The sequence below is a fragment of the Dermacentor silvarum genome, chromosome 3, assembly GCF_013339745.2.
Source record: "Dermacentor silvarum isolate Dsil-2018 chromosome 3, BIME_Dsil_1.4, whole genome shotgun sequence".
Taxonomy (NCBI): domain Eukaryota; kingdom Metazoa; phylum Arthropoda; class Arachnida; order Ixodida; family Ixodidae; genus Dermacentor; species Dermacentor silvarum.
The window spans coordinates 62,898,521-62,923,783 of NC_051156.1; the positions used below are offsets into that span (position 1 = coordinate 62,898,521).

At 47.6% G+C, this 25,263-nt stretch overlaps 2 protein-coding genes across 2 annotated transcripts in view; one reads left to right on the forward strand and one right to left on the reverse strand.

Moving 5' to 3' along the window:
* The window catches only part of LOC119445453 (serine/threonine-protein phosphatase alpha-2 isoform), a 48,702-nt gene extending 25,642 nt beyond the window's left edge, over nt 1-23,060 (reverse strand). The window contains exons 1-5 of the mRNA XM_037709734.2: nt 22,876-23,060; nt 14,019-14,381; nt 10,815-10,919; nt 4,992-5,215; nt 154-288 (exon numbers count right to left, since the gene is read on the reverse strand). Of these exons, the coding sequence (XP_037565662.1) occupies nt 154-288; nt 4,992-5,215; nt 10,815-10,919; nt 14,019-14,381; nt 22,876-22,933 (885 nt within the window). The 5' untranslated portion in view covers nt 22,934-23,060. The remainder of the gene's footprint in view (nt 1-153; nt 289-4,991; nt 5,216-10,814; nt 10,920-14,018; nt 14,382-22,875) is intronic.
* Nucleotides 23,061-23,473: 413 nt separating this feature from the next.
* LOC119445454 (3-oxoacyl-[acyl-carrier-protein] reductase FabG) overlaps nt 23,474-25,263 on the forward strand; it is a 37,077-nt gene continuing 35,287 nt past the window's right edge. Inside the window, exon 1 of the mRNA XM_037709735.2 lies at nt 23,474-23,657. Within this exon, the coding sequence (XP_037565663.1) occupies nt 23,621-23,657 (37 nt within the window). The 5' untranslated portion in view covers nt 23,474-23,620. The remainder of the gene's footprint in view (nt 23,658-25,263) is intronic.

The window sequence follows — 25,263 nt, forward strand, 5'->3', positions numbered from 1 at the left end:
CTTCTTTTATATGTAGCAGCGTGCCACCAAAGCGACACTTCATGCAGCAAAGAAGTGTCAATAAATTTGCCCCGAGTACAAGGAGAAACAAGAAGGCAAGAGCTCAGCTACACCAATGGACTGCATACCGGACAATCGCTTGGCTCATCTCACCTGGAATGAGCACATGAGGGTCTCGTCGACGCTCATCATGGCACCAGCATTGTCGAACTCGCCACAGTAATTGGGTGCTGAGAAGAGCGTCACCAGTTGTCGCTTGGCAAAGAACTCGTAGCCATCTTCCACCACCTGGGCACAATAAGTACACTTTGCTCTAAGAATGCTTTTGCATACTTCAGTAAGGCAGCAGTGCCTTGAACTGCCACATAAACATTGTTTTACATTTGGCATGACTAAAGTGCTATCATCGTAACGATCTCGCAAAAGGCACACTTGCTGTATCAGGATACAATCAAACTTAGCTCAGGACAGGCAAACGAAGCCTTCCCTGAGGCGTCTTCCCTCAGGGAAGACTTCACAGATGATTGCACTGTCGTCAAGTTCTTCGGTTACCCACACAGCATCGGCGGCAGCAAGAAAGTCATCTGCATCACTCATAAGCCTAGCCTCTACTGTAGTGATCGCTGCATTGTGCTGGAGTTTGCAGCTATGAGATGGCACTGAGAGCAAGGGGGTGGCACCTTGCAACATGTATATATAGTGTAGATAGCTTATAACGTAAGTCGCCGGAGTCGCGAATATCCGCACTATAAGCGGTACCGCACTATAACCAAAGCAACCATTTTCAAGGCCCACACATATGCAAAACATGTGCACCGAGCCGCCACGCGTATGCGACAGTCGAGGAATGCGGCTAGAACGTTTGCATTCAATGTACAGTCGAATCTCGTTAATTCGAACCAAATCACGCGGCGGCGCCTCCGACCGGCAATGCTCTGGCACCGCCATAGAGTAAAAGCTTAGGAGAGATTCCTCAAAGTCGCGTGTAAAAAAAAAAAAAAAAAAAAAATGCGGCGGAAATTTCACCCTCTCTCAAATGGCAAGGTCGCCGATTCTGCGTTGCGCCGGAACATGCGTGTACGTCCCGACGTCTCAGCCACGCTACCGTAGCCACGCGTAGAAAATGGCAGTGAACCCTTCTTTCTCCTTTATGCTTCCTCTACTTTCTAGTCACGTGTTGACCTTGCACGCTGCGGCTACGGCGCAGAGGGAAGCAGCGTCGCTGTCCCAGGCCGGCCAACGAAACTGCCCCACGCCGGCAAACGCCCGCTTCTCGATAATGGCAGAAAACGAAACTTCGGGGAGCGGGAGCAGGGCCGGCCGGCGGGCGCGCACGGTGACAGTCTAAAGCGAGGGAGCTACGAGGGAGGGCGAGGGGAGCCACCGAAGCGGAGGAGTTGCCGAGGCGAAATCCGCTTCCCTGTCGCCCTCCTCCCTCACACTCCACGGTCTCCGCGTGTGCCCTTCGCCGTGCTGTGCCGGTGCCGCCCGCTTCCTGAAAATTCGTTTACTGCCGTTATCGTGAAGCGCACGTTGGCCGGAGTTGGCAGTTTCGTGGCCCTCGCTCGCTATGCGCACTGTGATATTTCACGACTCGCACTCAAGATTCTGGTTTCAGCCTCACTGGCTGTTCGTTTGCACTATGTGCCCTTCTCCTCCACTTCGTCTCTCTTTCTTCCTCCAGCACTCCTTGGGGCGCCCGTTTGAGGGGAGCGTTCGCCGCCTCTGTTGACTTCTGTACTCCCAGGCAGCCGCACTGTAACCGGTATTTTGTTTCCCGCAACTGCACTATAAGCAATATGTGTATACAGTAAAAGCTCGATGATACGATCACGGCTAATACGAATTTCCGGATGATACAAATTTTTCTGTGGTCCCGGCCGAGCCCCATTACTTTGCAACGTGCTAGAGAACGGTTCTTACGAATCGATTTTCAGCCTACGTCGGTTGATATGAATAAACGCCGCCCCACCGACGGCCGCGAAAGAGAACAGCGCGCAGTCACGCGCTTTCTCTCCTCTTTTGGTGCGGCGCCGGACAGAGCGGACTCCGCGACTGGGCGCAAAGAGTTTGAAGCGGTGGTGCTTCAAAAATAAATGCTTTTTACGTACATTTGCCTGAGTGAGTTCACCTCTGACTCTTTAATTTAGCTACAGTCGAATCTCGTTAATTCGAACACGCTTATTTCGAACATACCGCGTACCGACAATGCTCTTAGCAGCGCGCCAAATAACGCGGCGGCGCCTCCGACCGGCATTGCTCCGACACCGCCATAGAGCAAAAGCTCAGGAGAGACCCCTCAATGCCGCGCGCAAAGGAACGGGGAAAAACAAAAAAACAAAAAAAGAACCCGCGGCGGAAATTTCCCCCTCTCTCAAATTGCAAGGTCGCCGGTTTCTGCATCGCGCCGGAACAAGCGTGTACGTGCCGACTAGAGTGCTCTAGACAACCGTATTCTAGCACACACTAGTGCCGACGTCTCAGCCACGCGGATAAAATGGCAGTGAACCCTTCTCCTCTATTTTCTAGTCACATGTTGACCTTGCACGCTGCGGCAGCAGCGCAGAGGGAAGCAGCGGCGGAGGCACAGTCGGGTCAACGAAACTGCCACGCCCGCAAACGCTCGCTTCCCGATAACGGCAGAAAACGAAACTTCAGGGGGCGGCTAAAATAAGCTGGCGCCAGCACGGCGGCGGGCGTGCACGGAGTCGAAGGTGAGAGAGCTACGAGGGAGTTGAGAGGGAGGACGAGGGGAGCCACCGAAGCGGCGGAGTTGACGCGGCCAAATCCGCTTCCCTGCCGCCCTCCTTCCTCACCTTCGACGGTCTTCGCGCGCACCCGTGTGCCGGCGCCGCCCGCTCGCTCCCTGAAGCTTCGTTTTCTGTCGTTATCGGGAAGCGACCGTTAGCCGTCGTGGCAAGTCTCGTGACCTGCACTTGCGCGCCACGATATTTCACGACTCGCACCGTTCGTGCATCGTGCTATGGTGCACGAATACTTCAAAAATACGTCCTTTTAATTCGAACAAATTTTCGGGCCCCTTCGAGTTTGAATTATCGAGATTCGACAGTAGTTTTAATTGTGTTTTGATGATACGGATTTCGGCTAATACGAATATTTTTCCTGACCCCGTGAGATTCGTATCATCGAGCTTTTACTGTACATGGATGCTATGGGAAAATTAACGGGAGTCTGAAAAGACCGCACTATATCTGGTCCTGCACTATAAGCGGTTACATTATAAGTGGTCTATACTGTATTTAACAGGCAGACAGCAATAAAGGGTCTTGTTGTTGTTACGGGCAGAGTTTCTCATGTCGTCAATCGGCATTCCCTGAACATCTACGACGTCTTCCCATTCTTGCCGTAAGTTCTCTCGGGGATTGGGAATAACAGCATCCTTGGCTGATGCTGGCGAAGATGATGGGCGACAAAACCAGCCTTTCTGAAACAATTCTGTATTGTTTCATCACATCCATCCATCCTACCTTGAGCATATGAACCACCATCCACAAGTCAATCTTGAGAATCTTGTCTCGACAGATGAGGATGAGAAGCCTCTCGATAACACGGCAGCGGTAATTAAAGTGTTGAATTGTGCCCATGTTAAGGGGCTGTAGCCTTGCACAGTAGCACTGGCTGCCAAAAAAATAAAGTTTGCTGGCTTGCAGCGCAGGGTAGAGTCAATGAGCAGAGCATCCAAGGTATTGTTAGCATTATTTAGTTCGTCGTAGCCAATCGTAGCTCTGGAGAACAGAGTAAAAAAAAGCCGACAGGCTGGCTTCATGCTCCCTCCTATTTTACCCCCCCCCCCCCCCCCCTCATTGCCATTCTGCGACTGGAGAAATGCCTGGAAAGTGAGTGACCTGGCTTGCTGCTTCCGAAATCTACCCACGGTACTCGATGATCTCAGAGACGGTTAAACTGGAGCGGAGCACATACGAGCGCCCACCCCTCTCATGGTTTAGAAGGCCTGGTTTGATATTTCGTTTACCTCGTATGTGCTTTATTTTTAGCATGTGTTTGTGTAGATCGTGTTTTTAAGTGTCCGTAGCAAAAGCAGGACACTTTAAAAATGTTCGTTATATCTGGTTGCAATTTCAACAGGTAGCATAGGAAAATTGTAAGTACAACGAAATATAGCCATTATAACCAATAGATTCGTTAGACTGTAGACAGCATACGCAACATTTTCTTGCGATTACACACAAGAGTTGCGACATATTACACGGGAACGTTGCAGGAACGACGACGTATCAAAGGGGATTCTGATGTTAAATTCCAACGGCAGAGTCTGAGCAGGCGGCCGACTGCGAGCGAGCACACTACTATACACTAAATGAATCTTAACTTGAAGTGTCACATTCAGAGCTGTCGCACTCAAGCAGCACGAGCAAAAGCGCACGATGCAATATCGGCATCCATTACGTCAGTAGATACCGGCATCCCGGCGTGAATAGAAGCATGCTGGGTAGAAACAGGAAATGTAGCCGAGAGCTCTGGTCCGCTCTGCCAATTTTGGCAGAAAAGTTTCGGCTGCTCCGCGGAGCCATTTCGCCTCCGCGGGTGCTCTCAATCTGCCATTGGAACACTGTTGCTCCAAAAAGAGCAGAAAATTCTGCTCTGGAAGTGCTCTGAACCAACCATTGGAATTCGAAATAATACATATGCGTGCGTCTATGATCCCTATGCTGGGACCTGGCTTTAGCAACACTATACCTGGGAAAACATGAACGAGGAACATATCAGGGGGGTTCTACTGTATCTGTATATTTATTGTAATAGGCAGACTGTCAAATTTGTAAAACTGCCGAAACCTAGCAATAACAACCAGGTTAGCTGCATGTGCAACTGGCTATGACATCTTTTACCTGCCATACAGCTGCACTATCAGTCATTTGCAGTAATAGTTCTGGCCTATTTTTCTTATTCTACACAGAACTCCTATTTGCCGTTGGGGAAAAAATGAATGGATGAGACGGGCCAATCACCTGGTGCGCCCTGCAGATGAGATCGAGGTCGTGCTTGTGCAGAAACTTGGCAACCACATCAGCACCAAAGGTGAAAGAGACGCCACGGTCATTCTCGCCCCAACCCATGATGTCCTTGTCGGGATCGGACCACAGCAGGTCACACAGCAGGCCCTGGTCGGGCACGTCTGTTGGGCGCATTATCCGCCGCACCTGCTCCATCGACTGCAGGTCCGGGCTCAGACCTGCAAGGCCACTCACGCTTAATGGACTGCAACTCTCGGGAACACTGTATTTACTAGAGATGTGCAAATACTGAATGGTAGATTTCAAATTTTGGGCAAGCAAATACGGTGCTGCTCATGCACAGAAGTCTCCTAGCATTGCATAACAAGAATCTAGCAAGCTATCGATAACTTAGGTACACAGAAGTCCAGACGTACAGCACGGTCTACTCTTATTAAAGGGAACATAAAATTAGTATGCCAGCACTGATTACTACGGGTGTGCCAATATCGAATATCACCGAATCGAATAGTGAATGTTTGAATAATTTGATTCGCAAATCAAATATCTACTATTTGATCTTTGAAATATTTGACATATATGGTGTGGAGACCCGCACAGTGCCACATGCCGCGCGTGCCCCTTGTGCTTCATGCTGCCCAAGGGAACGTCTCACTTCATTTTCGCTGCGAAAGGAGCATCAAGAAAGGGATGCAGTGGCTGACTAGCACTGTGAGCACTCCCCAACGTCGGCCCAATGCGGAGCTCACACACACAGTACCTGAACGCTGCAATTTGCAGAACAGCACCGCGTTAGCCAGGCTGCCTCTGTCAGTACAAGATTCCTCTGGGTTGACAGGACCGACCAAAATGACAATGCGATGCAGACAGAGGGAATGGCAACAAAAGCAGCGTGTACAGTAAAAGCTCGTTAATTCGGATCTCACAGGACCGTGAAAAATGTCCGAATTATCCGAATGCCGAATTACCAAATGAACAGGAAAAACAACATTAACATCACATTGGAGAAGCATACCTTTATTTGCTGAAGTATTTTGTAATAGTCTGCTTTTTTTGCACAGATTACATTACAATTTTTCTCAACTCTTCCAAGTGGCCAACAGCAAGCAAACTATCGGAACTGCTCAGGCAAACGTCCTCCAATATTAAAAGTGCCTCCGAGACTTCTCGTGAGGTGCGATGAAGTCGCGGCTGCACCTCCTCACATGACTCGTCAGAATCATGGTCTTCCTGGGCGCCCGTGACATCATTAATAATTTCTTCATCGGTCAGGTTCATCGGAAAGAGCAGACCTTACTGTATATGTCTTGATTTCTATGTACCTAAGTTACTGATAGCTTGCTACTTTCTTATTATGCAATTCTATAGGAGATTCCCGAGCATGTGCAGCACCACATTTTTTTGCCCAAAATTTGTAACCGTTACATTTTTTGCAAAGTCTTCAGATATTCGATTCGATATTGTCGCATGCATAACAGTTGGATATGTTGTGGGTTTGCCGCTATTGAGGAAGCTGAGGACGACGAAGTGAGCTTGTCCACCAACCCGGTGATCAAGTTCAGATATGGACCCCGATTCACCAGTGCGGCCAGTTGGAAAAGTTACTGTGCTGCTACTTCGGCCCCTACAGAGTCCTACGTCGCCTCAGCAAGGTGAACTACGAAGTCCTCCTTGAAGACACGAGCCAGCAATCCTGTCGTGCAGCAGACAGACATTGTCCATGTTTCCAGGATGAAACCGTACCACTCACTTTGACGAGGCCGTTCTCATTTGCACTCGACTTCATCCCACTTACGTGACACTTTCCTCTTTACAAACTTTATCAGTGTTGCCGTGTATGTGCTTTGCATTTTTTTCCCCTCTCGTTTGCATTTGAAGCATCGAGATTATGCTTTCTGGAAGGGGGGTAACGCCACGTGCACAATAGTTGGCTGTGTTGTCGGTTTGCCACTTCTGCAGAAGCTGAGGACGGAAGTGAGCTGGGTGTCAACGAGGACGCGCTCTCAGTGAAGGTGTTGGACTGAAACTGCGATTCCTTTAAGGTTGTGGGAACCCTCGGGTCCCATAACCGCCGCACGGGCAGCGAACGTCGCGTCAAGCGCATGCGTGCCAGGGAGAGTTGGGAGAGGGAAAACTTTCCTTCCGCGGGCGGCGCGCGGGAATCGCAAGCGCTATCAGCGCCACCGGGTGGGTCACGTGAGATCCCGCTGATATTGCCCGGGTCTCTTTGGTCTCCAGCAAGCGGCAACGGCGGAAGTCTCCGCCGTCGCCCCCGTATTCCCGCACGTGGTTAGTCAACCGCGTTCTTGTCGCGGCAAACGCCGCGGCCCCCCCCCCCCGTATTCCCCAGTTGGTAAGTCGGAAGCCCTTCTTTACCTAGTGTATTATTCTCTTCGAGGGAACCCTCAGCAATGTCAACTATAGCTAGCTGGCCTGCTCGAAGTGTTAGTTGCAGTCGTAATAAATGCTTTCCGAGTGTACACGTGGTTGTCGTCTATTGTTTCCTCGAGCTTGTACCGGACCGCGGTTGATGCGCAGGCATGCGCCAACCGCGGGGCTCGGTGTGTCGAGGCAGAGGGCCGTTGGCATCCCCTCATATCCCAACAAGGTTAATACAGTAGAACCGCGCTGTTACATTCCCGGGTGCTGCGTTTTCCCGGCTGTTGCGTCGTTTTCGGCCGGTCCCGGCACAGTTCCCATAGAACCCAATGCACTGGTAACCCCGCTGTTAGGTCGCAACTGTGGGACCGTTCCCGCATCATACGCTGCGAACTGCCACCCCGCGCCGGCCTGAGCGACCATTTTGACTTTTCATGTTGCTTGGCTTGGTTGCTTGACGATGGCATTGGCCGCCCAAAGTGCCGGGGGCGACACTTATTACGTAGTTTCGATTTACGCCAGCAAAAGTATGGCCTTTGAGATCCGCATTTGCTATCTAAAGATGGTGTCTATGACGCATTGCAGCCATAAAATTGGTTTTGGCTCATAGATGTTCCGTATAAAGTCCAAGGGCGATAACACCGTTGCTGCGCGCCGTATGCTTTCTCTCACGCACGAGACGCAGTTGTCGGCTCTCCTCGCATGCTTTCACTCGCACATACGTCGCTGCGCACCGTATGCTGTATGTGAGAGACAAGCGAGCGAGGGGAGCCGACGACCGCGTCTCGCGCGCGAAGAAAGAAAAGCAGGTAGGAAGCACGCCTCCTTCCGTTGCGCTCGAGGCACCGGCGAGGGAGCGAGGGGGGAGGGACAGCGGGCAGCGTTGTGCTTTGGTATCATACTGCGCGGCAGCAGAGTCTACGCAGTGTAGGTGCGCCGGCGGCTCGTAGCTTTGTGTGTGCTGCGTGTTCTCGGCGCTCAATTTGCGTTGAAGCGATAGACAACAGCACGAAGGTCACTTCGCTCGCTTCTGCAGCGGCTCTTAACTGCGCGTGTCCGCGCTCATCGAGTGTGATGTGTTCATGTTTGCCTGTGGGAGCTGACACAATGCTTATTAATATAGTTAATAAGCAAATGTTTATAAGTTTATACGGACGATAAAATTACTATTCTTACTTTGTATAGCTGATCGCAATCGATACTTCGGCTGTCGGGCGAAACTACTTTTTGTGACACGCGAGAATTAAAATAATATTGTGCGCAGTTCAACACCCTACTCCCCATTTCTCAATTTTTCCTGTTTCCCGGCTCTTGCGTTTCCTGGCCCTTACGTTTTTTTTTTTTTTATGGTCCCGTGAAAAACTTAACAGCGGGGTTCTACTGTAGTTATTATTGCCATACGTACTAACCTGACTAATTCAGCTTTTTTTTTCTTTCTTGATTCGATTCGATATTCGATTCGAAATCTGCTATTCAGTATTCACACACACCTACCGATTACAACTCGGTTCCAGTACTATATGAAGGTGTGTCAGCTGCCCGGGGCAGCCTGTCCCACAGTGCACTCAGCCCTGCTTTTGCGCAGAAAACGAAGTGAAACGCTCACTTGGATGGCACCAAGCATAAGGGGCTGCTCCACGGTGCACCTGACACTGCGCAGGTCTCTACACCAAATATTCAAGGAATCAAATAGTAGACATTCGATATTTGCACACCCCTATTATTTACATGAACTTAATACACACCATTCTTCCGAGAAAATAGGTCCAAAACTTGCATGTGCGTTACAATTGGATACAAAATCAAAACAGTTTTCGCGCCGCTGGCAACAGCCTACAGTCAGAACGATCAGATGCAGTGCCATTGCCACCACAAGATGGCATCCGAGCAGATTTTGGTCAAGGCTGCTCAGGGCTAATTTTGCACTCAACTATGATCTCGAGTAGTATTTTCCGTCAATCACTTTCGGAGATGCAACCACTTTCGAGAGATTTAGAGCGACTCGGCACCGGATGCATCGGCCTATACGGCCCCCAGCATGCCCGACACTGTACCAAGCACGCTATCTGTGCGCAGTGCCAGTAATGCTCTCAGTCGCATACTCCGATAAGTCCAATGCAGAGGCGCGTAAAATCTAGTGAAAGTGATAGCAGTACCTCGAAAAGTGATCGTCTGAGAATACCGCCCCTGTGGGGTAGGCATCTGTGGCCAATGAAGCGCAAGTGGAGATGACCCACCACTTTCATTAAGCCAGCTCATTTAATTTTTTTCTTTCTGCGAAGGTCAATTTGCACGCCTTGTTATTTTTTATATCTAAGAACTGGGGTTTCTCTTTATTAATCAGCGCATGGGACATTCATTGGCCTTTTAGTGTTTCCTTATCCTTAGAATCGTGTAATTACGGTATATTGGCAAGTACAATGCGGTTAAAGATGTTTGCCTTCAACTGCATGGTTCACACATCATAAACAAAAGACCAGGAAAAATAACGGATGTAGATGAAGAGAAGAAATATAGCACAAACAATGATCGAACATCGAACAATGATCGAACAATGATCGTGTATATTTTTCTAGCGCAATGTTGCTGCATGTCACAAGCAGACCTATGTTGCAGCGGCAGAGCTAAATTTAATTACTTCATTTTATATTTAGTTTAGGAGCAGACACTGTGATACTCTACACCAGAATCCATCTGCTCTTTCAGGAGAGCCTGCACTAAACTGCTCCAGAATGAGAGCACAGAAACTGCTGCAGTACAATAAACACAGCCATAAGACAAGCACATAATTATCTACAGAAGCATGCTTCGACGACTAAGCACACCTTGTTCCGTTCACGCTGAGCCACCCAGACACCTTACAATGCCCGAAAATGAAAAGTGCTAGCCTTATTAGCCTTGTTGCCAAGTTCCTTCATGCATGCGAAGCAAAATGCAAAGATAAGTAAAAATTCACTACAGTGTCAGCAGTGCCTATCTGAGTGACAGTTGTAGCAATGCCCATTCAGTCACATCATTTTGCTTGAATGCCACCACAGCTTTACACATGCACATTTGCCATCACTTTCACAGTGGCTGCGGCACTACAAGGGTTGTCACATAACAAGCGCACCTTGTGGCTACCAACATGCGACTAGCGCTTCCACAGGTAAATTATGTCAATAAAATAAATAAAGGTCAACCTATAATAAATTACAGGACTGCACGAGGAAACAGTCCACTGGGTAAAAAACTACAACATCGTTAAGTGAACTGCACTTGTGGACTCTGCGATGCTCCAAGAAAATCCTGAACAGCAAGTTCGTTCATCGTTCTGCTGGTTTCAGCTGCGCTTGGCAATTGCATTTGCAGCCACACCACAGTGAAGGGAGAGGGAGGGGCTGCCAAGTCCACAGAGAAAGTGAAAAGTGATGTCGCAAAAAAACGCCTCGCACGTACCTCCGTGCATGCAGAAAATTTTCTCGTCCACTATGGCAGCTACCGGTAAGCAGTTAAAGCAGTCTGTGAAGGTCTTCCACAACTTGATGTTGTACCTCCTTTTGCCTGCAACAACATAAAGAAAATGCAGTTGTGAAGTCAATGGGGCTGGGAAACCACAGGCAAGGGCAACGAAATACTGTATTTACTTGCATATTGAACACACTTTTTTCCCAAAATTATGTACAGAGTTGTGGGTACGTTCATTATGCGGGGTAAGATATTTAGTGATTTTTACGTGCAAGCCTAAGTGGCCCACTATTGACATCGTCGATGGGATGTTTGAGAGAGAACATCTTTATTATGTAAATGCAGCTTTAGAGAGGCATCCTCATTCCAGAATGCCTTGGGCTGAGACCTGGGCCCTCGCAATCAGCCGTTGCTGATCTTCAAGGTTGGAGCTGGGTTTCAAGCCGTGAAGAAAGCGAGCGCCAGAGGAGGAAGGCGCCTGGAGGTGGAGAATAGAATCGCACGGCAAAGCAATACCACCCAGAGGAAAGTCTAGGTCTAAGTGGCGCTGAGCGAAGCAAGGAAGGAGTAAAAGAGGAGCAGCGTCGCAGGGGAGGAGGGTATGCAGAGGTGCGCTGGGTTGATCTCCTCTGGCAGTTGCTCTGGTTGCTGTGTGCAGAATGGACCTACTGGGTTCGTCTCATGATAACATTGTCCCCACACGCCTTTTGCTGTATGTGCAATTGAAAGCTTGCAACGGTGAGTCAATCTCGCACAGGCGAGGGAGGAAAGCGGGGAGCAAGCGCACAGTCTTCCCATTGCGGGGAAGGGGGAGGTTCTACTGCGGCGGCTGCTGCGTATAGCGTGGTCGCACGTCACCCATCTTGAAAGCAATCTGCGATGCGGACAGTCTAGGCGCACCGAGGGCCGATATCTTCAAGTGCACTATAATACATACGCTTGCAGGTCACATGCATTCACGAAGTGAAACGTCGCTAACTTTTTTTAGTGATGTTTAGTGAAGTAGGAGACACGTATTACATTAGGGTGGCCGACACAATCGCACCGGCCGGACACCATATCGGATGCCAAATTGTACCGCGTCTCTCCTACTTCACGGCAGCAAGTTCAGGGTGCGATCATTACGTGAGGAAAAGAAAAAACACACTTCTTGATTGGAAAAGTTGGTTCTGTATTCATTACACGAGTGCATTCATTATGTGAGTAAATATGGTAATACCACTTGTTTCACAACTGTTGCGCAGCAACAATTCGTATTTTCAGGCGTTGTAAAAGAGGAGAGTAAATACATTTTTGTTTTTTTGTGACAATTGTGCAGATCATTGGTCACATTCTCAGATTTTCTGCCAACCACTAATTTTGAGTTCCACTAAAATGCAAACATGACAATAAAGCTTTGGCCATCTCAGACCCACTACCAAAGCAACTTGCAATGCCTCTGTGCATCACTAGCTGAGACCTTACAGCCCTATAACTTAAATAACTACAGTGGAAGCTAAAAAAAAAATACTAAAGGTTGTTTTATTAAGATTACAAAATAATTCACAGGCTTTGCACTGTAAAGATGCTTTTAGCAGGCCCTCTGCTCTACAGTTGCAGGCAGCTAGAATAATTGTGCTAGTACAAACGAAAATATTCATGAAATAACTAACAGCCATAATTTCGGTTGCCATTACACACTGGTTCTAAAGGGAAAATGAGACATCCACCCAAATGTAGCAATTGCTACAAAGGAAACCCAGAAGGGCTCCTCGAAAGGAGTTCCTTGCCCTCCATAGAACACTGGTTCTGTGGAGGGCAAGCGTGGCATTGAATAACGGAGCAGGTCCCAAAAATCAGGCTCCGAGAATCAGTCGGTGACTGCTTTTGTATTTTTTCTAGACAGCCATGCTGCAAACTTGAAGCAAATAAGAAATCGTGATATTATTAGAGTTTTTACAAAAATTGTAAACATTCTCTAAAAATTTGCGAGAAAATCGTAAAATTTGGCAGTCATGCTAGCTTCTTTCCTCAACCTGAAAAGTGGCAAAACTCAACCTCCATATCACCTCGACAACCACCTGCAACCAATGCTAACAGAAACCGCCAAGCAACAAAGCTGTTAACCCCACAAAACGGTATTCTGGCAGATAAAACTCCAACCAGCCGCACACCATTCGCAGCACAGCCTGTAGCAAAAAAAATGTAAAAGCAAACACCCTGTTGTTGCCAGCAAGTGTCAACCGATTTTATGTGAAATGGAAGGCCGGTTAAGGCTGATTGGCATAGCAAGAATTTATTGTTTTGTATGCTCAATTCGACATTCAGTTAATTCAGCCGTTTTTTCCCCTGTCTTTCGAAATTTAAATAAACAAGTTTTTACTGTACTAATACGGATAGAGCTACTGTGAACGGTTAAGGCTTAGAACAGAACTGGATCCTCAACAAAAATGGAACCGCCTTGATGTTTATGACAACAGCAGAACACTAACATGAAGAACGTACATACCAGCTATCGGTAATTATAAAAAGGAAACCTGATCTGCAATTGTTATCCAGTAGAAAAAAAAAAAAAAATTGGAGTCATTGGCTATGCCGACTAGGCCTAGTTGAGACATGGGAGATTTACTCAAAAGTCAGGACTGTGCTGCTAAAATTGGGACGGTTGGCAACCATATTTTTCGCAATGCATGGGAGCTAGTGGCCCACTATGAAGGAACTACATTCCGTCATTTTATGCCTGTTGCTGCTAGAGCAAGGGCAATTTTGGCATGCGCTGCTGCAGTTCCGTACCTTTGCTTCCACATGAGGTGCAATAAAAGAAAGCTTGCATGGCCCTAGCCACACCTCCAACTGTTACCGACTACTGGAAATGCGGCGGCGTCTAAGCAACCCCCCGTTTTGCTGTCAAGGAAAAAATATAGGAGGCACACTGTGGCAAGATGAAGGCAGTGGCCTACTTCTTTTAAAATTCCCGGGGTGCTATTGAGGACAAACTTTGCCATATTGTCGAATACACCATCTTGTCAGCTCCGAATGGCCCAGAGGGCTGCTACAGCCTCCCTTACTGGGTCAAAATGCGACAATTACATAATTTGACAACGTCCAGAAAAGCACACCATGTGTGTGTAAGAAACTGTGGAAGCACCACCAGCAAACTGGCCACAGACACACTTGAGGGCAAGCACACGCGCGCAAGAGGGAGGAACAACGCACACTCATCGTAGAAGCCATAGATGCGGTTGATGGAGGCGCACTCGTGGTTTCCGCGCAGAATGAAGAAGTTCTCGGGGTACTTGATCTTGTAGGCGAGGAGTAGGCTGATGGTCTCGAGCGAGTGTCGTCCCCGGTCCACGTAGTCGCCCAGGAAGAGGTAGTTGCTCTCGGGCGGGAAGCCCCCATACTCGAACAGCCGGAGCAGATCGTAGTACTGGCCATGGGTATCGCCGCAGATCTTGAGCGGGGCCTCCAGCTCCAGCAAGATGGGCTGTGACAGGAACACCTCTCGCCCCTTCAGGCAAAGGCCGCGAATCTCGTTCTCAGACAGCTGCACGTTCTTGCCCGGCCGAGAGCCACGTACTGTGTGCAAAAGAAAAATAACGGGAGAGCGTTGAAACAGGGGAAGGGTCACTCGTGTCACTGCTGCAGATTGCAAGCAGGCCCTTGGCAGACAGTTATGAGGAGCACTTAGCGATGCTTTGGGTTAAATGGGAAGCGAACTCAAGTATAGACTAGAAATTGCAGCGCTTGCACAGGACAGCCACCTTTTGCAGGGGGGGACTGCGGGAATTGGCGGAAAGAATGAAAGCACCGCAATAATGCTCAGCGTGTTCTTACTGCAGGCTTGCCGCGTTCGCTTGCTACGGCTTTGTCGTCAGCTGCCACTTTTTCAAATTGGCAGCCCATCTCGAGCTGTGCCAACCGCTTGCGACTGGGATTGAGATGAAGTGCACTTACTCTAAAAGAAGTGCGCAAGAGCAACTCATTCTTCTCGATAGGACTATTTATTCTATGCGTTGCTTACTGCACCTTCTGCACACTCATCTTGGTGCAAAAATGCACCAAAAAGAGATCCTGCGGCTCATGATTTGCCAGCGCCACACTTTTGCCAGCAGTCGCCAGCATGACGAGGCAGGAGTGAGAATGAAACACCACCTCCTCAGTTACGAAGCGAATGTTCGGAAAGCGAGATGCTTGCGCAATTTCGCCCCTGGTCTTCCACTGTGGTGTGGTGCAAGCAAAGTGTTGATGTTGTGCAGAAAGCCTCTGCTCTGACGTCAAGAAAAGAAGCTCTTCAGGCTGCCTGCTACAGTTTCCGTTTTGATGCCGTTTCTAATATATTTAAAATCTGACTAGAGGTGCACATAAACCGAATAAACCCTTTCTCTAACGTGATCCACTGTTTTTGTGTTTGTGTAAAACATGAACAAGATGACATGATGATGAGAACTTCCCAAAAACTGAATGAACTAGGAAAGAAAGCAAGAAACATGACAGCGGGGGAAAAAAAAAAAAATTCTGTGCATACATGCCCTTGCTTTCCAATCCGTCGTATAACAGTGCAATGAAAGGCTTGCTGGTACAATGTGTTCTTTGTGCGTCTTCATTTACAGTTCACACTTCTCACAAAAGACGTAATACCGACTAGTGCAGTCAGTCACATTGCTAAGTTACACAATGAACAATCTTCCCAAGTTGCCATTTAAAGTGCAGCTGCTACTAGGAGATGAATCCCACAGATTTTAAATGCAGGTTTTCAATATTCGAGGCTCATGCAGTCAAGGAAAACTTCCTGCAACAAAACTACCAGCCTGCTCAGCCAGTGCTACACCCACACATGTGAGCACCCAACTGACTGCAAAAAACATTCCTACGTTGCGATGCTGCAACTCTTTACTGGGTTGCACCTTTCCCCGAAACTTTAGCTAAACTCCAGACAGGCGTTGCCATGCAATTTGTGGCAGAGGCCCATGTTCTTGGCAGCATGCCATCCCTCGCAAGCTGATGCATAAAAAGCAAGTTTTGCAAAAGCTGCTCTGGTGCCAGGCAAGCACTTCACTCTACAGAACTAGGGGAAAAAGAAAAAAGCTAGAAGCAGAGACAGGGCTTCAAGTGAACTGCATAAGGCAGCTTGTAGTGCAAATGCTGAAAGGAAGCCAGGACATGTTCCACTTTCAATTTTTTTTTTCTTAAGCCCATAATGCCCAAGCACCCTTTTAGATTAAGAAACTCAAAGCAACTTGATCATCTTTATTTCTGGCCATGGAGATTAAACCTGCACCAAAAAACAAGAGACAATGAAACATTATAAGTTAACTAGCAAGTGGTTTTAGTAACTACCCACAATGGAAGGCTCCAGCATGTCAAAAACACTGTTACGAACTTTGCATTGTTTACCGCACTTAAATAGGAATGCTGATGTATAAACTTGGCATATAAGAAATAATACATTCAGCTTTCTGGGGTTCATTCTGCATATCCAATGCCGGATATGAAGAATGTCCACGATCTACCCACTAAACCAGGCAAGATTTGGGCTGAATCCCTTGTCCAACCGCATCCTCGAAAAGAGCAGCATGCATGAAAAATCAGCTTTTCTAGGAAATAGTCAACAGGGTGCAAATTTTGGTTTGTATGGGAAGAGGAACGGAGGAGGCACGTGAACAGCAAGGTTCAAAGACAAACGCCCTTCGACGCCATTTGAAACAGAAAGCAAATGCCTTGATACCCGCAGCAATGACAATATTTTCCTCTGTAAAACACTCAGCTCTGTCATGCGACATAATGCATTTTGATCAAGAGTGGTCAAACCAGGCAAGTGTCGAAAAAGGGTCTTGCATTGTCTCCTTTTCGAAACGTCGACTCTAACCTAAGACTTCAGCGACCACTGCTGATCACTTCAAGTATCGGTCATCCTGTGAAACTTCATCTTGTTTAGATAATGCAGATTGATGACCAGCGCTGTTCTGCAACTTCTACCACTGATTACAATTTGACAAATGGGCATGTAAAAATAAGCGATGCCTGTGCCACACAGGCAAAAAAAAAAAAAATATATGACATTAACATGTTAATGCCTTTTTTCGGCGGAGCTGCCACATGTCCAAATTACATTTGGCACGATGTCAGTGACAGCATCTTCTGAAGAGAGTAATTTTGAAGTACTAAATAACAAACACATATGCATTTACAAGTTTACAACAGTGAAATGTAATAACAAGCATACTATGGTGCTGGTAGTGCGAGTTTGTTGCTGTCTTTTACAATGTTGAAACTGACCATAGCATGTCATATCCGAAGCCTAAAAGCAAAATGGCACTTGCCCTGTCGAAGACGTTCCAACACTGACCTGAGGAAGTTCACAAGGTACAACTCCTGACGGGAGCACTTTCTTTTTATGCGATAGAGGCTGTTTTGAATACTGCAATTATACTGCACAGCACAGGCTATGGAGTCAAGAGTATGCATTTCACAGTCGAATAAGTTCTGGCAAACACATTAGATAACAAATGGCATTAACACAAATGACATAGGTATGTCCCTGTGGCATTATGCAAATGGCATTAAAAATTTAAGGTATGAGCAAGTTAATGTCATTTTCTGTGCCTGTGTGGCCAGGTATAAGGTAGACAACTGCATTCCAATGGTCCAACATTGGCACAATTATCCCAACTTGCACCTGAGATGGCAGGAGCAACACAAGTGTCTAATAAATTAATGGCAAGAGACTGGTGCACTGCATGGCCACTGATGCAGAACAAAATAGCATGAAAAACACCGGGACAAGAAAAAAAGGGACGAAGTGCTTGTGTTGTCTGCAGTATCTCGGTGCGCGAAGCATGAGCAATGCAGATCGTACGCGATGCTCAGCTAAACCTGTCTACTGTTAGACACGTATTAACTATCTTGCTGGCTTTTTGCCATTGCCACTTGCAGCAGCCACTAACACGTGCGCTAGATAACGACACAATAATGGAAACAAGTGCAAGGCTCGGTCTGTGCCACCATCCAAGTCATGTCCTGCAAGACCCGCCTGCACCATCCCTTGCTTTATAGCAACTTTACTCGTGTGACTGTATCAGGCAGGTCACTTAAGGCGATTTATACACCTAGTCTCCACTGTTCTCCCCCCTTTTTTCTTTGCACCAGTGGTTTTCAAGACCAGCCTTTATTTCTTGCCATGTGTGCCAGTGGCGGAACAGAGATTCCTGAGCTGCATCCTTCCTGTATTATTCACAATGCCTCACCCAATCTTTTGGAAGTGCTTCAATCAATTGATCAGCGTTTTATTTCCATTAGTTGCAATAGCTTTTTCAACTGAACAGCAATTTCATATGCCCCAGCAAAGTGTCTGACAAAAAAAAAAAAAGAAAACTTTTTTCTTCTGTGCACTGCAATTCAAATATGCCATGTTTATACATGCAATATTTTATATGCAAGCTGAAGCTTTAGAGGGGAAGCTGTAGTTTATATTGAAAGGCATCTGATACTCCAATGCAGTGAAGGGACAATCAATCATGAGCTTTCAAGCAATTCTACATACAAGTGGCCGCTCTGGCTGCCATAACAGACTCAATTTCATCTCGTAATTTTTTTAAAAGCACAGCACATGTTACAACTATCAACACCTGCGTGAAATTCACTTTTTGCGCAGCACTGTTCCAGCTGCTAAGCTGCGCAGAAAAGAAAAAGAAAAAAAAAGAGAAAAAAAAGAAAGAAACAGCACCACTTGTAGCTGCTCAGCACGTAACCTGTTCTGCTGTCCCTGTCACAGCCCATGACATCTGTGCACACTTTCAGTGAGTGGCTTCGAAACTGCATAGATGCTGTGTGAACAGCTTGTGCTGCTGCAAGCCAGCCTGAACTATTCAAGTGGACTCGCACATAGAAAAACAGCCATGCTCGCACTTGCCTCACAACAGACAAGTGGACTAACGGATGCACACACATACACTGCGTGGTCAGGGCTGCACTACTGCTTCCCGACATGCAAATGTAAATGTCAGATCAGGCACAAGTATATGCAGTGGATGTTGATCAAGTAGCAGCACTAAATAAGCTTAAATGCCAACGGCAACAAAATTTCACTGGCTAAATTGGTTGTAAATGAGTAGCGTTACTATTGAAGCAATCCTGGCAAAGCTGCAAGACTGGCAATGGCAAAATTTTCTTATTCACAGCTTCTTAAGTAGCACCTAAGCGGACCACACGTGCACCCGGCGGGGTTAGAGTGTACATGATGTAAATCCCAGCATGTCACCACATTTTTCAGCGCCAATGCAGGCACTACAATATCTCAAAGGTCATGCCACGGAGCTGCGTCAATTTCGGCGAGCGGCAATGGCAGCTTCTTGTTTTTTGTGTTTCGGTAACAAAGATACGTCTATTTTACCCAGCTTGACACGATCGCATCCATTAACATCACAAACGTAAAAATTTGCACGGAGGCAGCTCCTTATCTACGCTGCCTGAAACTTGTTTTTTATGAGGTCCAAAAGTTAAGTTGCAGTTGGCCTTTGAATGCGTGGCACGACAGACTGATGTTTGACTTCCATGCCGCATTTTGTTTTCTTTCTTCCTTCACTTTCAACCTTCTACGTGCCAGTTTATCTCAGTTTCTGCCCAGGGTCCTAACATTATGAAAGCACAGTTCGCAAGTGCATGCTTCACAGTTAAGGCCGATCCAAAAGACAAGAAAAAGCAAGGCGAACGGGCAAGAAGGAAATATCTGTCCTTGGGCACATGGCCAAGCAGCAGCAGTCCGTAACGTGGGTAGAACATGGCACAGATTGCCCGCACTCAAACCCCACTGCTGCTGCTTTTCTTCTTTGAAAACATATCACAAACAAGAGCACCCTGTCAAGATCAGCGCTGTACACAATTAACCTGGTGCTTGGTCAAAGCATTTTACAAACAGAAAGACAAAAGCTACTGCAACTGAGATAACGATGACACCTCAGTGCCACGTAGCTGCGATCGTCCTTCAAGGTTACAAGTACATGCAACCTTGTTGAGAGTCAAGGTCCAAGATTCACCTCCGCCATGAAAACAGACCTTAAGGTGACTGTTTCTGTTGCGGCACTTGGATATTACACTCCTGTATAGTAATTCTGAACAGTGATCTGGGACTCTCTATGGAAGCAATTTAAAAAGAGAAGGGTTGTTTGAAAGTAAGCACAAATTAGCAGGACTGCTTTCTAATGATCCAAATGAAAGTCTCCATTGAAATCATTCACAGTAACAGCACCATGTCTAAACAGTGGGAGACGCTTCTCACTACATCTAAAGACAAATGCTAAGTAAAGCTGTCGCAACAATGAATAGAATGGGTGGCAGTGATTAATATTTGCTGAAGTCATTTCTACACTCACGATTACCATTAGAGAATAATTAGGACCAATGAAGCTTGCATCTATTTTTTTTTTAATGGGAAGGGGGGGGGGGGGCATAACCTTGGGCCTTCAGCTAAAAACTGCGGCTGACCTTGCCACACTTGCGGACAGCTTTCTGCAGCAATGATGAGAAAGTTACAGGGGTAGAGCATTGGCACACGTTTTAATGTTCCAATTAGCCCGGCTGTGCTTACAACAGTGCTTTTGCATTCTTTGCAATGATACTGAATCAGGGCAGCTTTCACATACGATGATTTCACATTTGCACAATAGTCTAGTGTGACACCCAATGATGCGTTTTTGACTTCTTTTAATGCTGCAAACGAATAGGAGAGCGTGCGACTATTTTCAGGAGTGCCCGCTCTTGTGTGCCTCAGCAGCAGATTTCCCTTTGTTGCCACAGAAAGTTGCCCATAAGTATAGGCTGATATTCATTAACAGCTTTGAGAACAGCACTCAATGCCTCGAGAGAAAGACACCTAATAAAGGCATAAATATCCAAGACACAAAACAGTACCAGTGGGCTGTGTTCTGTGGGTCGAGCATGTGCAACCTGAACTTTTTGTCACCTATTGCAACAATTACTTTCTTTAAAATGAAAAAAATAACGAGAGCATGCCTGTTCTAGGGCAGTTTCTCTGCGATTGCCACATCTCTTCCGAGTTCCCAAGGATCTGTCTCAATGTGTGGATGAATAAATTGGTAGTATTTCTTTTTCTAATGACATGTGGCTACAGCAAAAGTTGGGTCCCAGCCAGCAGCCACTGAGATCAGTCACGTAGGAAAACAATTGAACGCTGAAAATGCATTAAGAGAAGGCTACACATGAACATTTTAGTATTGAAACACACCACTGCACAGTTCCAGCTATAACTTATAGTGAATCGGGAGGCCAACCGCTTTTTCATCTTTCCACACTGCATGGAATGTAATAGGTAGAACTCAAATGGCAATTAAAGTGTGAAAGTTCATGTAATTTCTCCTAAGCAAAACGGAAACATGGAGGTCTGAGGCGATAAACAGTGGTCAAATGAGGAATGCCGCAGGAGCCAATGTTTCGACAAGAAACTCTGAGCAGCAACTGCCAGACGTTGCTGCCATGATGAAGGCAAGTTGCACTGCTCAACCAGTTGGTCCAGCGACATCGCCTGTTTGACGAATGCACAAGATACATAGGAGCTGGCATCACATTACGTTTTCCACGCAATGTGTAATTGAGCACAATGAACAGGTGTCCAATGTGTTCAAATATACAGGCCTGTAAAAGGTCTAAAGCCAAGAAAAAAAGTCAAACAGCACACCTGGCTCAGGCACAGCCAGCTGGAAGCAGCAGGTAAAGGAATATCTGAGTAATGGAGTGACAAGGGACGACGGGGCAGGGACTACGTGTTCGCCGTTTCCCGAACGCGATCACACGTACCGGCTGCTTGTTAAACTCTGTAGACCGATGCCCGAGTGCTACACAAGTCAACCGCGTGGCGCACAGAATTTCATTAACGGCATCGCAAAATCTCGGGCAGTGATTAAGCGAAACCGAAAGCTAGACGAAACCCTGCGGCGTTCCGCATGCTGATCTCGGACGTCGTCGTATGCGCCTGCGGTCAAGGGCACACGACACGAACTACGGTTGTGGGCCACACACACACACACACACACAGCGCGCGCGATAAAGGCACAACGTGGGCGAGTGGATCGGCCGTTATCGCGGCAGAAGAAAAGGAACAACACGCGAGCAATCAATACGATGGCCGGGCAACCACTGACGCAACACATCGCGTAACCCGGCTTGTTACGGCGACACGGCGATGACGACCAGAAAAGAAAAAAAGAATTCACGTCGTCAACGACAAATGCAGCGGCCGAGTGCCCACGTGCTGTGTACACGCGCCCGTTCCGAAGTGTACGAGTAGAAAGTACTGCGTAACTCAGCTGCGGCTAGCACGCGCTCGGGCGTCGTCAAGAAGAGAGCTGTCGGCGATCCATCTGCTCTTGCGCGCTTCTTTTATGCTTTGACTCGTGGTAAACGACGTGTGCGGCGAGTGCACCGTGCGCGCCGGAGGATGCGCTGCCGCCAGCCGGGTGTGTGGCAACGATGCCCATTTGCAAACCCGCTCACCTCTCGACATGCAAATGCCGCGGCCTCTTCTTTCGCGACTCTGAAGCAGCTAAACCCGCAGCCGTCACGCGGCGGGGGAGAAGCGGCGGCCGAGTTTTGCTTCAAAGTGCCGCTCACGTTCCATCATCGCTTCGATCGTAAAGGCGGAGGCCGGGAGGGAGGACGAGAAAATAAACAGAGCCACTCGTTGACGGCGCCTCGCGAGGTCATCGACGGCACGCACGAAACGCGCGTAGGGCGAAAAATAGCGGACAGAAACCAAAGCGTGCCCCGCTAAATGCGGACCCGTTCTTCGCGCCGTACACCCCCTCGGGAGACGATCGATTCTTTCTCTTCTTTTACGCTTCCGTTTAAATCGGCAGTAATAAGAAAAGGCCGCCGACAAGAGTCGGCGTCTCGCGGTATCCCTTCGAAGGGGCCCGCGGAGGCACCGGTAGCAGGCGCGTGGCCAGCTGTCAACCCATTCATCGGCGCCCGACGGGCTGCCATCCAAACACCGCGGCGAGCGGCTAGGACTACCGCAGCGGCGTCCGCTTTCGCCGCTCAACGAGTCGGCGCCACTCACCTTCCAATAACCTCTGTAGCACGTTGTCTATGTTGAGTCGCTCGGGCTGGTCGGCCATCGAAGAGGCTTGCCTTCGAAGACAAACAGTTGCGAGTCGCGCTGCCGCCGAACGCCTTCCTTGCCGATAACGCCGCTCGCAGGTTACCGAAGTAGACCACCACAGACATGCATCGGTGACGTCATCAGCGCGGCGCGGACCGCGCACCAGCTTTACCCTAGCGTCGCTTGAACGAAGCTCCAAAACGTTCCAAAGCGGTGGCTAAATCGCGCGCTGTATGAAAGAAAAACAAATTGATCGTAAGATATGTTTGAAACGTTACTTTTTATTAAATGCACTAACCAGAAAAAGAATTTCTTCTAATTTTTATGATTTGTGCTCTCGAGTAACTCGAGTCGTGCTCGATTCATGGCTACGCGGGAAGAAAATGCTCAAATGAAGGCATGAATCTGAAGCTAAAGCTTTAAGTTTATTGACTGAAAATATACTCTGCCTATTTTCAGCCTCCAAGCAGTCGCAGTGTCTGAACTGTCACTGGCGCTGTGAAATACGAAAACGAAAACATTCAATCCGGAAACGAAACTTGCATAAACCCAGAAGCCGACTCTTTCGCCTGCTTTCACTCTTTCACTTGTTTTCACGTAATAGCTGCTGTGCTAAGTTGTCAGCTGCCAGTTAGCACTTCGTTATCGTACCGCATTATCCAGCTGTCATTCTTCCAGCTAGAGTCCTTGTGCGAGAGAGGAAATGGCAAGACTGGACGGTAAAGTTACTCTCATCACAGGTATGTGTACTACATATGTGTACTACCACCAGTCCAGAGTTTCGGCATATTTCTCGCCGGCGTACGTGATAAAGGGGCGTGGGTATATTTGGCGACATACCAGCACGCTTCGCACAAAACTTCGCGAAGCACCCGCAGCCAAATTACCCGTAAGTTCTGATGGTGTTTGTTGCGTGCACGCTCGCAGCGCACGTGCATACCCGACCAGAGTTGTCGCGGTGGCAGTGTGAAGTGATTTCGCCACTTGAGCAACGAGGAAGCAGCGCACGCCTGTATTTACTATTCACTCGGGCGCTCGTGATGACAGTACGTGGCACGCTTCTTTTTAACTTGGGAAATTTGGTCACAGTCCTCCATATAATGTATCACGATGCGTTCTGCATTATATTTAAGCGATGCATGACGATTCACCCAGTCAAAAAGAACCTTTGGACCCCTTTGGGCTTTTCAAATGGCACAATTGGACTCGATCCAAATTGATTTCAAATGGTTTAAGTCAAAAACCAGTCGAATTGTCCAATTAGGTTCGCGGAAACCGATTGGGATTTGCGAAACCAACTGCGCGGTGTGTCGATCCCACTGGCTCCTCAAGTTTCCATTTGTGTAAGGGGACATTCCTGCTTCCCAGGTTCTCATTTGGGCCTTGAATATGTTCGTTAGCAGGTTCATTAACACAAGGGTTCATGCAAGATACGTTCTGAGAGTGTTCTGAGATACATTCGACGCGCCATGGATGTGCTACACTGGCGAAATCCATGGCGCGTCGACTAGCTGAGAAGAATGTCCACGCTTCATCACAGAGTGCGTAGATGTTCTTTCCAGGACGATAACCTCCGACAGAAAAGTGCAACACATAAGGAATTTGGTGAACTTTGGCATGAGGAACAATTTACGGTTTCTTACCTCTGATAAGGAAGGTTGTTTTGTAGTAGTACCTGAAGGTCTCTTCCAAGAAAAGGTGTTGACAGCGATAAAAAAGAATTTCGTCCGGGTCGAAGTTAAGGCTAGTAAGGTTAGGGATAAAGCAGTCACTTTACTGGCGAGCAACAATTTTGAGCGACTTGGTTCAGCAGTTAAGTGCGCGTGCAACCTGCACCTCGAATTGTTTTTTGCAGCCAACACACACAAGATTGATGTTCCGTTCTGAGCCATAGTATCAGAAAGGGACTCGTGGCAGTTGGTTGTTTCATCGTATCTACAAAACCAGCTTAAGCGCTTGAAGGTGTCTGATACGTTTGTTAATTCTACCAAACTCTGAGGTATTAGTATCGTACTTGAGCACGTCTAACCCAGGAAGGTGCAATTTTTTCAGCATAGATGTACAAGATTTGTATTATAACATTCCGCATGGTCCCTCGTTAGCCAGTGCAAAGCAATGTATAACGGAAGACAACGATGAGATGGATTTTGTCAACAAATGTCGGCGTGTCCATTAGTACCTTTCTTGAGCTATTAACCTTTTACCTTGAGTCCACTTTTGTACGGTGGAATAATGTTATGTACCGATAGAGGTCCGGGATATGTATAGGCTCAAAAGTTGCTCCGGTACTCAGCACAATTTTTTTAGGTAACATTGACAAGGCAATTGATTCAAATCTTAACAGCC